Source organism: Bombina bombina, chromosome 2 (genome assembly GCF_027579735.1).
Source record: "Bombina bombina isolate aBomBom1 chromosome 2, aBomBom1.pri, whole genome shotgun sequence".
Taxonomy (NCBI): domain Eukaryota; kingdom Metazoa; phylum Chordata; class Amphibia; order Anura; family Bombinatoridae; genus Bombina; species Bombina bombina.
Genome location: NC_069500.1, coordinates 185,051,726 through 185,064,128, shown reverse-complemented (window position 1 = coordinate 185,064,128; position 12,403 = coordinate 185,051,726). Strand labels below are relative to the sequence as shown.

Genomic DNA, 12,403 nt, shown 5'->3' with positions numbered 1-12,403 from the left:
TCACAGGTGAGGATGGTTACCTTTAACAGCCGTTCAAACCCCTTTGTGTGAACTTGTGTGCATGTTATCAGGCCAAAATCACCAGGGTATGTAAACTTTTGATCATTTGAGTAGTTTCTATTGCCATTATGATTTAAAAATAGTAAACACAGCTGATTGATAATAAATGGCTTCAGCCAAACACCAACCATGAGTGAAAGAAAACTTTTTGTGTTATCATTCATATTCTCTGAAAAATGGCCAAGAAATCATAAATTCTGCCCGGGTATGTAAACTTATGAGCTGTGTATATATGTATAGGAATATCTATTTAAAAATACATAGAACATTGGAATGTGAAATATTTACAGTAAATGCACAGTATAACACTTTTAACCCCTTAAGGACCATCGATGTACCCTGTATGTCGCTGGCCTTTTTTTGGGACTTGATTGTTTTATAGCGCGGTCTTCCCGCCAGCGTTGACACTGCTTTATTCCACAAAGCCTTCTGGAGGGAGGGCATTAATAGCGTGTTCTTGCTAGACTTGTGCTATTATGTCCTGGAAAACCCCTTAACGACCAGTGACATACAGGGTACATTGTGGTCATTAAGGGGTTAAAGTGATGGTAAATCTGAGCATTTAACACACACTAGGATTTACCATCATTAAAAATAAAGTGGCGTTTAAGTCATCGTATATATATGTTTATATGTGTCTACATATTTTTTATGTAAAAAGAACAAGAGAGCACTCCACAGGACTTTTTAAACGCCAAACACACTTTAATGTTAGCGATTTCGGACCAAATGTTCATCCTTAGACATATAAGTGTACACTTATATGTCTGAGGACGGACATTGGGTCCGAAAACGTTAATATTAAAGTGTGTTTGACATTTAAAAAGTCCTGTGGAGTGCTCTCTTGTTCTTTTTGCTTTATATACCTCTGGTGCACCCGGGGCCTCAATTCAATTCTCAGGAGTGCGGTCTGTATTTTACCTATTTATTTATGTATATATATATATATATATATATATATATATATATATATATATATATATATATGTATTTATAGGCATATATACACATATAAACACATAAATACATAGGCACACATATATAGACATACAGTATATATATATATATATATATATATATATGTGTGTGTATTAGAGCCCTTTGCAATCAATAGATAAAAACATATATATATATATATATATATATATATATTTATACTTATTTAGACATGTATATGTATATATCTCAATGATAAAGTCCTTTGCCTGCTAGAGATGTGCATTCGTTTTCAGATGAATGTACATTTTGTACCAAAAATCGGTAAACAAAAATGAATATTCGAATGATTGCAGCAACGAAATGTAAAGAAAAAAAAAAAAATACTGAAGAATTTTTTTTGTAAACTACTTACCTTAACCTCTGGAGAGCGTGCTAACCTGATCCTCTTCTTGACAGGTCCTGGTCTTGCTAACAGGCGGCTTAACGTGCTCGGCACCCAGGACCTGCACTAAGTTAATGCAGGTCCTGGGAGCTGAACGCACTAAGCCTCCTATTAGCACCCAAGGCTCTAGCAAGAAGAGGATCGGGTTAGCATGCTCTAGATCGCATTAAGGTAAGTAGTTTACATTTTAAAAGTAAGTATGTAGCTACAGGTGAACTTTCACCTGTAGCTTCAAAATATTTACATTCCTTTTAATGAAAGTAATCAAAAATTCTATTTTTAATTAGTTTTAAACTAAATGAAAAACGAATAGTGCAGGAAACTAATATTCTGGGAAACTAATGTCCTTTGTTTGGAATGAAAATTTCTTCCCTGCACATCCTTATTGCCTGCCTCATATCTTTGAGCCATTATAACTTTTTTGTGCAATTTGTTTTAAAATAATTTTTATCAGATAGTGTTATCATGCGGCATATTTATCAAGCTCCGTATGGAACTTGATGCCGCTTGGCTTGCCGGAAACAGAAGTTATGAAGCAGCGGTCTAAAGACCGCTGCTCCATAACTTATCTGCCTGCTCTGAGGCAGCGGATAGAAATCAACCCGATCGGCCGCGAATCTGCAGGGGCGGCATTGCACCAGCAGTTCACAAGAACTGCTGGTGCAATGATAAATGCTGACAGTGTATGCTGACGGCATTTATCGATGTGCGGCGGACATGATACGCTACTTCGTATTATGTCCGCTCGCACATTGTTAAATATACCCCTATGAGTGTAACTATAATGTATTTTTGATGTGTTTTGTAAGACTTTTTTCTTTTGTGAAACAGTTAACCAGAGCACTGAGGATGCGCTATCCTGACGAGCATTAACTTGAATTGCGCTCAAGTGATCAGGTTTACTTTCAACTTTTAATACGAGCGAAAAAACAGATATGTGCAAACACCCGCCATAAACCCCTTTTCACTCATGCGTAACTGTTAGTGCTCTATTTGTAATCTGACCCTTACTTCAGGAACATCCATTTTACAAAAACAACAAAAACTGTAATTTTATTTTAAAATGTAATGAATCTTGCAGACATACAAATTATATAACTTCCTGTAGAAAATTTTCTACGAAACTATATATTTTTGAACAACGAGATCTGTTCTTTTTTTTTTTAAATAGATCAATACGAGCAACAAAGCCATCAGAACACACTACAATTCTTGCTGTTGTTCCACATCCGTAAGTACATTTTATTTAATTTCACATTCATTCAAATAAATTTGGGGGTTTTAGGTTCATTTAATATAGCTCTTTTTTTGAATCAATTTGCTTTAGAAACTGCAAAAACGATTTCAAAGTTGGTTTTATTTTATAGACAGAATAACTATCGGCCAGATTACGAGTTTTGCGTTATGAGTGGCTCAGTAATAATTTGCAAGTTATTTCCACCGCTCACCTTTAATAGCTCTGTAACGCAGCCCTATTGATTCCTATGGGGAAAGAAAATGTATTTTTAAACCTAACATAAACCCCGAGTCTAAACACCCCTAATATGCTGCCCCTGACATCGCCAACACCTACATTACAATTATTTAACCCTAATCTGCTGCCCCTGACATCGCCGACACCTACATTACACTTATTAACCCCTAATCTGTCGCACCCGACATCGCCGCCACCTACCTACACTTATTAACCCCTAATCTGCCTGCCCTAATGTCGCCGCCTCCACTATACTAAAGTTATTAACCCCTAAACCTCTGGCCTCCCACATCACTAACACTAAATAAATATATTAACCCCTAACCCTAACTCCCACGACCTGTAATATAATTAAAATAAATCTAAATACTAATTACTATTATTACCTAAATAATTCCTATTTAAGACTAAATACTTACCTATAAAATAAACCCTAAGCTAGCTACAATATAACTAATAGTTACATTGTAGCTATCTTAGGTTTTATTTTTATTTCACAGCTAAGTTTGTATTTATTTTAACTAGGTAGACTAGTTAGTAAATAGTTATTAACTATTTACTAACTACCTAGTTAAAATAAATACAAAGTTACCTGTAAAATAAAACCTAACCTGCCTCACACTATCACCTAACATTACACTAAAATTAAATAAATTACATTAATTAAATACAATTAACTAAATTACAAAACAAAATAAACACTAAATTACACAAAATATAAAAGAAATGATCAAATATTTAAACTAATTACACCTAATCTAATAGCCCTATCAAAATAAAAAAGCCCCCCCAAAATAAAAAAACCCTAGCCTACACTAAACTGCCAATAGCCCTTAAAAGGGCCTTTTGCGGGGCATTGTCCCAAAGAAATCAGCTCTTTTACCTGTTAAAAAAATACAAACAACCCCCAAAAGTAAAACCAACCACCCACACAACCAAACCCACCAAATAAAATCATATCTAAATAAACCTAAGCTCCCCATTGCCCTGAAAAGGGCATTTGGATGGGCATTGCCCTTAAAAGGGCATTTAGCTCTTTTTCGGTGCCCAAAACCCTAATCTAAAAATAAAACCCACCCATTAAACCCTTAATAAAACCTAACACTAACCCCCAAAGATCCACTTACACACTTTGAAGACCGGACATCCATCCTCATCCAGCCGGGAGAAGTCTTCATCCAAGCGGGCAGAAATCCTCAACGAAGCCGGGAGAAGTCTTCATCCAAGCGACAAGAAGTCATCCTCAAGGCAGAAGTCTTCATCCAGAGGGCATATTCTATCTTCATCCTTCCGATGCAGAGCAGGTCCATCTTCAAGACATCCGGTGCGGAGCATCCTCTTCTTTCGCTGGCTATTGAAGAATGAAGTTTCCTTTAAATGACGTCATCCAAGATGGCGTCCCTTGAATTCCGATTGGCTGATAGAATTCTATCAGCCAATCGGAATTAAAGGGTAAAAAATCCTATTGGCTGATGCAATCATCCAATAGGATTGAGTTTGCATTCTATTGGCTGATTGGAACAGCCAACAGAATGCAAGCTCAATCCTATTGGCTGATTGGATCAGACAATAGGATTGAAGCTTAATCCTATTGGCTGATTGCATCAGGCAATAGGATTTTTTACCCTTTAATTCCGATTGACTGATAGAATTCTATCAGCCAATCGGAATTCAAGGGACGCCATCTTGGATGACGTCATTTAAAGGAAACTTCATTCTTCAATAGCCAGCAAAAGAAGAGGATGCTCCCCGCCGGATGTCTTGAAGATGGACCCGCTCCACGTCAGAAGGATGAAGATAGAAAATGCCGTCTGGATGAAGACTTCTGCCCGCCTTGAGGACGACTTCTTGCCACTTGGATGAAGATTTCTCCCGGCTTCGTTGAGGACTTCTGCCCGCTTGGATGAAGACTTCTCGCGGCTGGATGAGGATGAATGTCCGGTCTTCAAAAACTGTAAGTGGATCTTCGGGGGTTAGTGTTAGGTTTTATTAAGAGTTTATTGGGTGGGTTTTATTTTTAGATTAGGGTTTTGGGCACCGAAAAAGAGCTAAATGCCCTTTTAAGGGCAATGCCCATGCAAATGCCCTTTTCAGGGCAATGAGGTGCTTAGGTTTATTTAGATAGGATTTTATTTGGGGGGTTTGGTTGTGTGGGTGGTGGGCAGTGTTCCCTCTAAGGACAGTTTTGTGTGCAGCCCAGCAGTGAAACAGTTAACAAGCGAACCATACCTTGTCATCTGCATTGTGCAGTGTTTGCTAATTGCAGGGTGTGGTTACCTAATTAACTGTTTCACTGCTGGGCCGCACACAAAACTGGCCTTAGAGGGAACACTGGTGGTGGGTTTTACTAATGGGGGGTTGTTTGTATTTTTTTTTTACAGGTAAAAGAGCTGATTTCTTTAGGGCAATGCCCCGCAAAAGGCCCTTTTAAGGGCTATTGGCAGTTTTTTTTTATTTTGGGGGACCTTTTTTTATTTTGATAGGGCTTTTAGATTAGGTGTAATTAGTTTAAATATTTGATTTTATTTTATTTTTTATTTTGTGTAATTTAGTGTTTATTTTGTTTTGTAATTTAGTTAATTGTATTTAATTAATGTAATTTATTTAATTTTAGTGTAATGTTAGGTGTTCGTGTAACTCAGGTTAGGTTTTATTTTACAGGTAAATTTGTATTTATTTTAACTAGATAGTTAGTAAATAGTTAATAACTATTTACTAACTAGTCTACCTACTTAAAATAAATACAAACTTAGCTGTGAAATAAAAATAAAACCTAAGATAGCTACAACGTAACTATTAGTTATATTGTAGCTAGCTTAGGGTGTATTTTACAGGTAAGTATTTAGTTTTAAATAAGAATTATTTAGGTAATGATAGTAAGTTTTATTTAGATTTATTTTAATTATATTAAAGTTAGGGGTGTTAGGGTTAGACTTAGGGTTAGGTTTAGGGGTTAATAACTTTAGTATAGTGGCGGCGGTGACGTTGGGTGTGGCAGATTAGGGGTTAATAAATTTATGTAGGTGGTGGCAACATTGGGGGCAGCAGATTAGGGGTTAATAATACTAGAGCGGCGGTTTAGGGGTTAATATGTTTATTATAGTGGCGGCGATGTCTGGAGCGGCAGATTAGGGGTTAATATTTTTATTATAGTGTTTGCGATGCGGGAGGGCCTCGGTTTAGGGGTTAATAGGTAGTTTATGGGTGTTAGTGTACTTTGTAACACTTTAGTTATGAGTTTTATGCTACAGCTTTGTAGCGCAATACCCATAACTACTGACTTTAGATGGCTGTACGAATCTTGTCGGTATAGGCTGTACTGCTCACTTTTTGGCCGGACAGGCAAAACTCGTAATACCGGCACTATGGAAGTCCCATTGAAAAAGGACTTTTTGAAAGGTGCGGTAGTTACGTTGCGTTACGGCCAAAAAGGTGTGCGGTACAGCTATACCAACAAGACTCGTAATAGCAGCGGTAGTGAAAAAGCAGCGTTATGAGGCTTTTTCACTCATAACGCAAAACTCGTAATCTAGCCGTATATCAATTGCTGTTACAAATAAATAGATCCACATAGCATTTCAACTTAGAATATTACTTCATGTAAGTTACTTGTCAAATACACTATTATAAACTTTGAAAAGACACATTTTTTATTTTAAATTAGATAAATTTTAAATGTGCAAATGCGAAATAATGAATATTTTATGGTTACCTGATAAATTTATTTATTTCATGATGGTGAGAGCCCACAAATCGTCATGTGTGGCATACACGTCCTGTTCACCAGGAGGACACAGAGCTTTGCTTCACAGCACCTCCTAGCATTCTTCAGTTACACATATGACTAATCAGAGAAGGAAAGCAAAGAAACAGGAAAAGGACAAAGCAGGACAAATTAAGACCAATCCTGTAAAAATAAAAAAGCTAAGTGCAAGGCCGATTCAAGTAAAGTTTATTCAGGCATACAAAGCGTAAAAGTAAATGCACTTACTGGATTAGACACAAATAAAGAGCAAACAGGACCTGCTGCCAAGTTAAGGTAATAAAGAACAGGGTGGGGTAATGGATTCTCATCATCATAGAAGCAGGTAAATTTATCAGGTTAACATTATTTATGTTTTCTTTAAAATTATCATATGTAGGATTTAGTATTCAAGACTCATTGGACTTGTCAGCCCAAAGAACTTTATGGCTAAAGGGTGGCTCTGAAAGGGCATAAAAGTAAACATAGTAAAGCTTAGAAAGGGGACCAGACAACTGAGAAACTTGATTCCGAAAGGCTGAAGTAATACGCTCAGGTCTTAAAGATCAAAACCTTAAGCCAGATTGCTAAAGTAGTAGCTATAAACTTGTGACCCTTGTGAAGTGCATATACCAATAGGAGCTTGTGCCTCAGAAAGCGTAAATATAAGACTTTGCACAGTTTGATAATAGAAGTATTTTTTTTTTTATTTAAATAACGTGATGTATCTGAATCATAAAAGGTAAATTTTGACTTTAGTAAGAGCATGAACCTCATTCAGATTGTGCAGGAGACTTTCCTTAGAATTCTTAGAAACTAGAAATGAAGAAGGAACCACAATCTCCTGATTGATAGTATCTTCAGAAACCATCTACGTAATCAAGGAAGGAATAGTAGGTTCTGAAAACAACCTTATCCTGATGATGATCAAAAAAAGCTTACAAGGCAGAGCTGAAAGCTCAGACACACAGCTAGCCAAAGTAATAGCTATTGGAACTTTCCACGTCAAGAGTTGAAAGTCCATCCCATGCATATGTTCAAAAGGAGGGGCCTGAAGCACCATCAAGCCCAAATTTAGACTTCAGCACAAAGTTAAAGGTGAAATAACAGGTCTGATACAGATCAGTGACTGAACAAAAAACTACATATGAGGAATTTTAGCAACTTCCTGTTGAACAATACAGACAAGGCTGAAAGCTTACCCTTTACAGAAATGGCTGCTAAGCCCTTCTCCAAACCCTCCTGGAGAAACTCCAGAATCCTAAAAATTCAAAAGACTTCCAAATAAAATTCCTAGTTGACGCTAAACCAGGTATGTCTTCTGAACCTTATAATAATTATGTCTGGGTGCAAGTTCTCTCCCTAGTCAGACAAGCCTGCATTGGAGAATATCATGCATTCACTCTGCACTCTGATGTTGCAAGATACCTCCCTTATCACACGCTCTATTCAGTAATATAACGAATAGTTCTTTTTCTCTGATCACATTGGAGAAGCAAGCTTAAATTCTAACAGATAAACCTAACCTAAGAGTATTTCTTGTTTCCTTTTTTGTACACGTATTATTGCCACACTATTTTATTTGACTACAGTCGAAGCTTGAGAGTAATTTTAAAATTCTATTTTTTCCTATGTTTTATCTATAAACCCCAATAAAAGTTATATTTTAATTTTAGTTAAGTTTCTGTCTCCCCACATTCCATCGTTGGACTACATTTAATTTACTCTTATCATTTCTATGTGACCTGGGAGTGCTATTTCTGTGTATACTTTCTTCTTTTGGTAGTATAAACTGTGGAACTGTGTGTTTGATGATTGATATAAGCCACTTTTGTAACTAAACAAACCTTTCCTGCTTAAGACTCTGAAGAGCCTAGAAGATCACAAAGAGTTCCAGAATGTTGATTGGTAACCTTACCTCCCAAGAAAAGTGAATACCTTGTGCCCTCAAAGCCCCCAGACAGTCCCTTAGCCTAGAATTCCAGCTTTTGAAAGGAGGCTCCTTGATCTATGGAATGGTGACTCTGCCACCAGTCTAGAGACTCATCATCTGATCTAGTGAAATCTTCTGAGACAAGTCCTCATGATCCCTGTTCCAATAAAGCAGAAGAGACAGAGAGTTGCAGGCAGATACAATCTTGAAGAGGGGACTGTGTGTGACGGAAGAGTGGGTGCCCAGGCTCACTGATGGGGGGTTGGGCCAACATGGTTTCCCTTGTTCTGTGTTTTGGGGCTTGCCTCTCATGCATGTATGTCAATAACAGTGGTGTATTGCTATTTGTACATATTATGTCACAAGTCAGTGTACAAAGAAAGATTTTCAGTCTCTGCTTAAAAGACTGATTTACATATCTGAGCAGGCTGCTTCAAGGCAGAGAGTTTATTACTCATGCCAGTAAATCTTCTAGGGACAAAAGTGGTATCTGGTCCATCAGATCTGGCACTTCAATAGGCTGCATTTGTACATCCTCAGCCAGACTGACTACAATCTCAGCAAGTGATCAGTGGATGGGACTGACAGCTGTTAACAGTGATGCCCCTCTGTGTGCTGGGTTATGATTGGTTGCTAAGATCATCGCTAGGGGGCGTGTTGTGAGCTGACAAGAGAGATGAGCAGTTTTCAAAACCACTTTTTTGTGGGAAAAAAGGGAAATTTATTCCAAGTTGCCTGCACTATACAGGGGTTGATTAACCAAGAGTTCTCTAAGGAACTATAACAAGACTGTGCAAGAGGACTATTTGTGTTTACCTGGATTCTACTGACTCTGGCAGATAGAACAGGGTAGTTTTTCCCCTAGCCCCAAAGTAAGTGTGTTCTTTCTGTATTTTATGTACTTCTGTGTGTTTGCCTATTTTTAGTGAATAAAGTAAAATTTATTTTACCATTTGTTTTTTTTCATTGAAATGATCCCAGTTAAACAAGGGTATAGAGCTCTGGTCTCCCGTGACACTGTGTTTTAGTCAGCAACCATCAGCCCCATTACTTCCTTGCACTTGGCCACAGTTGGAAAGGTAGTGCACTGCAACTTGGAGTAAGCTGATTGAAGCTCTCATCTGCATTCTTTCATTAGACTCATGACTATTAAATGCCCTAGGAACATATATGCACAACCATGTCTGCAAGTAGGGTTTCTGTGTGCTCAACTCTAACCTGAAAGAAGGCATTTTGAGACAGAATATCTTCTAGATAAGGAACCACAGAAATGCCATGAGTATGAGCTACCATCAGTAAGGCCCCCAATCAGTGGCGTATTTAGGTCTTGTGCTGCCCCTACGCCTCCCCAAGTTTTTAAGCCTTTTTTTACCATAATATTTTTTTTTTGGCGTGTAGTAATGTGAACTATTTTTTTCATGATATTTCTAAAGAAAATGTTATAATCCACTACTGGAGCTGACTGCTACTGGGATAAAGACTGCTGAAACGTCCAGACACAGACACAATATATGACAATTTATAGAAAAGTATAATTTTATATAGTGAAAATAATTAGACACAAAAGCAGTGGCGGCTGCTAAAGTTATGAGATAGTGAGCACTTAGGCTCCTCTCAAACTCTACACCTGTGAAACCCAACCACTCTACCTGCTTCATATTGTAACATGTGCACACAAATTCATATAAGCACACATCTATACACACAATTTCCACACTGCAATCAAATCAATCCTTTATTTGAAAACTTATAGATTCTGGTCAAACGTGTCCAGATCCTAATTACCATGTTCTGAATGTGTTAGTTTTTAAAATGAAATATTTATTTGCAGTATAAGGTATCAACTGTTTAATTTGGATAGCATGGGAGTGGGAGGGTAACTATTTAGTGCTTCTTGGCTCATACATTTAGCAGCCTTAGTCATTTTATGATTAGTGAAAAAAGATAAATAATGCTGAGCGTAGTTGTTAAAAAAACACAGCCAGGGAGTGAAAAATGCTCATAAACCTATACTACTCTGCCACAGCATTACTACCATCTACAATGACAAAAATAATAACTATATCATTGGGATACATTTCCATAAAGTATGTAGACAGACTTTGCTTTAGCAATAATAAAGCAGAGAAAGTTTTCTGTAAAAAAAAATGGAATAAGCCAATCACATTGTAAAACTCTAAATACAGCAGGCACCTCCGGAAGGCAATGGAATCAATTCTAGTAGGCTCATTTACATGTGGATACCTAGTATGCTTTATGCCTGAGGGAGTTCTGCTATATTAATTTGTGCACTGCAGTCAGTGAGTGACTGTGACCCACCTGAGCTCCTTTAAGTGACTCCCCTCCAGTCCACTGTCCAGCGATGCGATCCATTTTCACTCCCACAGTGCTGTCTGGGAGATCTCCTGCACATGTGTAAATGGCTCTGGTGGAAAGCCGGTCACGTGACCGTTCGGCGGTAAGCCCGCCCCGTCCGACAAAATATTTTTTTTTATAGCCGCTTCCACACAGTCAGTACCCAGCACTCTATACTGTTCTCTGTCCCTCTCTCCCCAGCAGTACCGCAGCGCTCTCTACACTGTTTTGCTGTGTGATGAGATTTGCATAGGCGACATCCCTGATTGCTTTACTCATTGTAAAGTGCAGTGGAAGTGCCGCCCCCCATAATCTGCCGCTCAAGGCACGGGCCTTGTTGGCCTAGGCCTTAATTAGCCCCTGCCGATAAATTCTCTGGGTATGTGGCAAGGCTGAAGGGCAGAAGCAAAACTGGTAATACCTATCTAGAAAGGCAACCCTCTGTAATTTCATATAATCTTTATGATTGGGGTGTGCAGATATGCATCTCTCCTAAACTAGAAGGAAAATAGTGTAAATACTTATCTTGAACTGTGTAATTTTCAGTAATTTGTTTCACTACTTTAGATTCAGAATGGCATAAAATGCTCCATACTTTTAAGAACCACAAACAGGATTGAATAAAAACCCAGGATAAATCAATAAATCTGCTAAACAAGCACAATTGAGTCTGGAATTACACAAGCTAAATTTAATATCTCTCATAGAGGTCAGAGTGAAAAGTTGATTGTGTATTCTGGTTCTATTCTAAGATTCAAGAGTCTGGAATAGAGCATGCCCATAGCACCCAAAAAGTCGCAATCTGCTCCCCACAGGAAGACAATACTGACAGAGAGAAACCTTTCATGCTGACTTGGAAGCAGGTTAGTCCTTTTTGGTTTGTTTAAGCTAGACAAGAAAAAGTTTGGTCTCCATAAAGTCTTGGAGGATCCTACAGTTTGAACAGAGGATGAAGAGGCCATTTGTTATCTGGAATGCTAAAAGGAACAAAAATGTCCTGCAGTTTTGCCCTTGCCCATCAAGATAGCCCCGACCCCCCATAATAGTGGATAAGATCTCTATCAGGCCCAAAAAGAGTTTTTTAACCCTGCAATTATTTAGGAAATATTCTCCCTGAATAATACAGGAACAATTTTTAACCATTCATACTTTATCTTTTAAATTTGGTTAAACTATTCATTCATACACGTTTAAAAACACTTAAACTCTCTAGATATCAATATATAGCATAGATGTGTGAATAATACCTCTGAGAATCATGTATCTATATGTGAAACATTATACTTGGTTTGTATAATATCAAGCAGTCAGATACAACCATTATCTTTTGTAGCCGGCTATTAATATATTCAGAAATAATGCTGTAACAAGAGGACCTGTTAATATGTGGGATGTAAGAATACAATACAATACAATGAGCAAATCAAACAATTTGAGGACAAATTTGATTTTAATACA

General features: G+C 37.6%; 1 protein-coding gene across 1 annotated transcript in view; it reads left to right on the top strand.

The window, feature by feature from the left end:
• Positions 1–12,403, top strand: part of PDE8B (phosphodiesterase 8B) — a 493,644-nt gene that overhangs the window by 265,408 nt on the left and 215,833 nt on the right. The window contains exon 4 of the mRNA XM_053701380.1: positions 2,613–2,672. Coding sequence (XP_053557355.1) covers positions 2,613–2,672 — 60 coding nt within the window. The remainder of the gene's footprint in view (positions 1–2,612; positions 2,673–12,403) is intronic.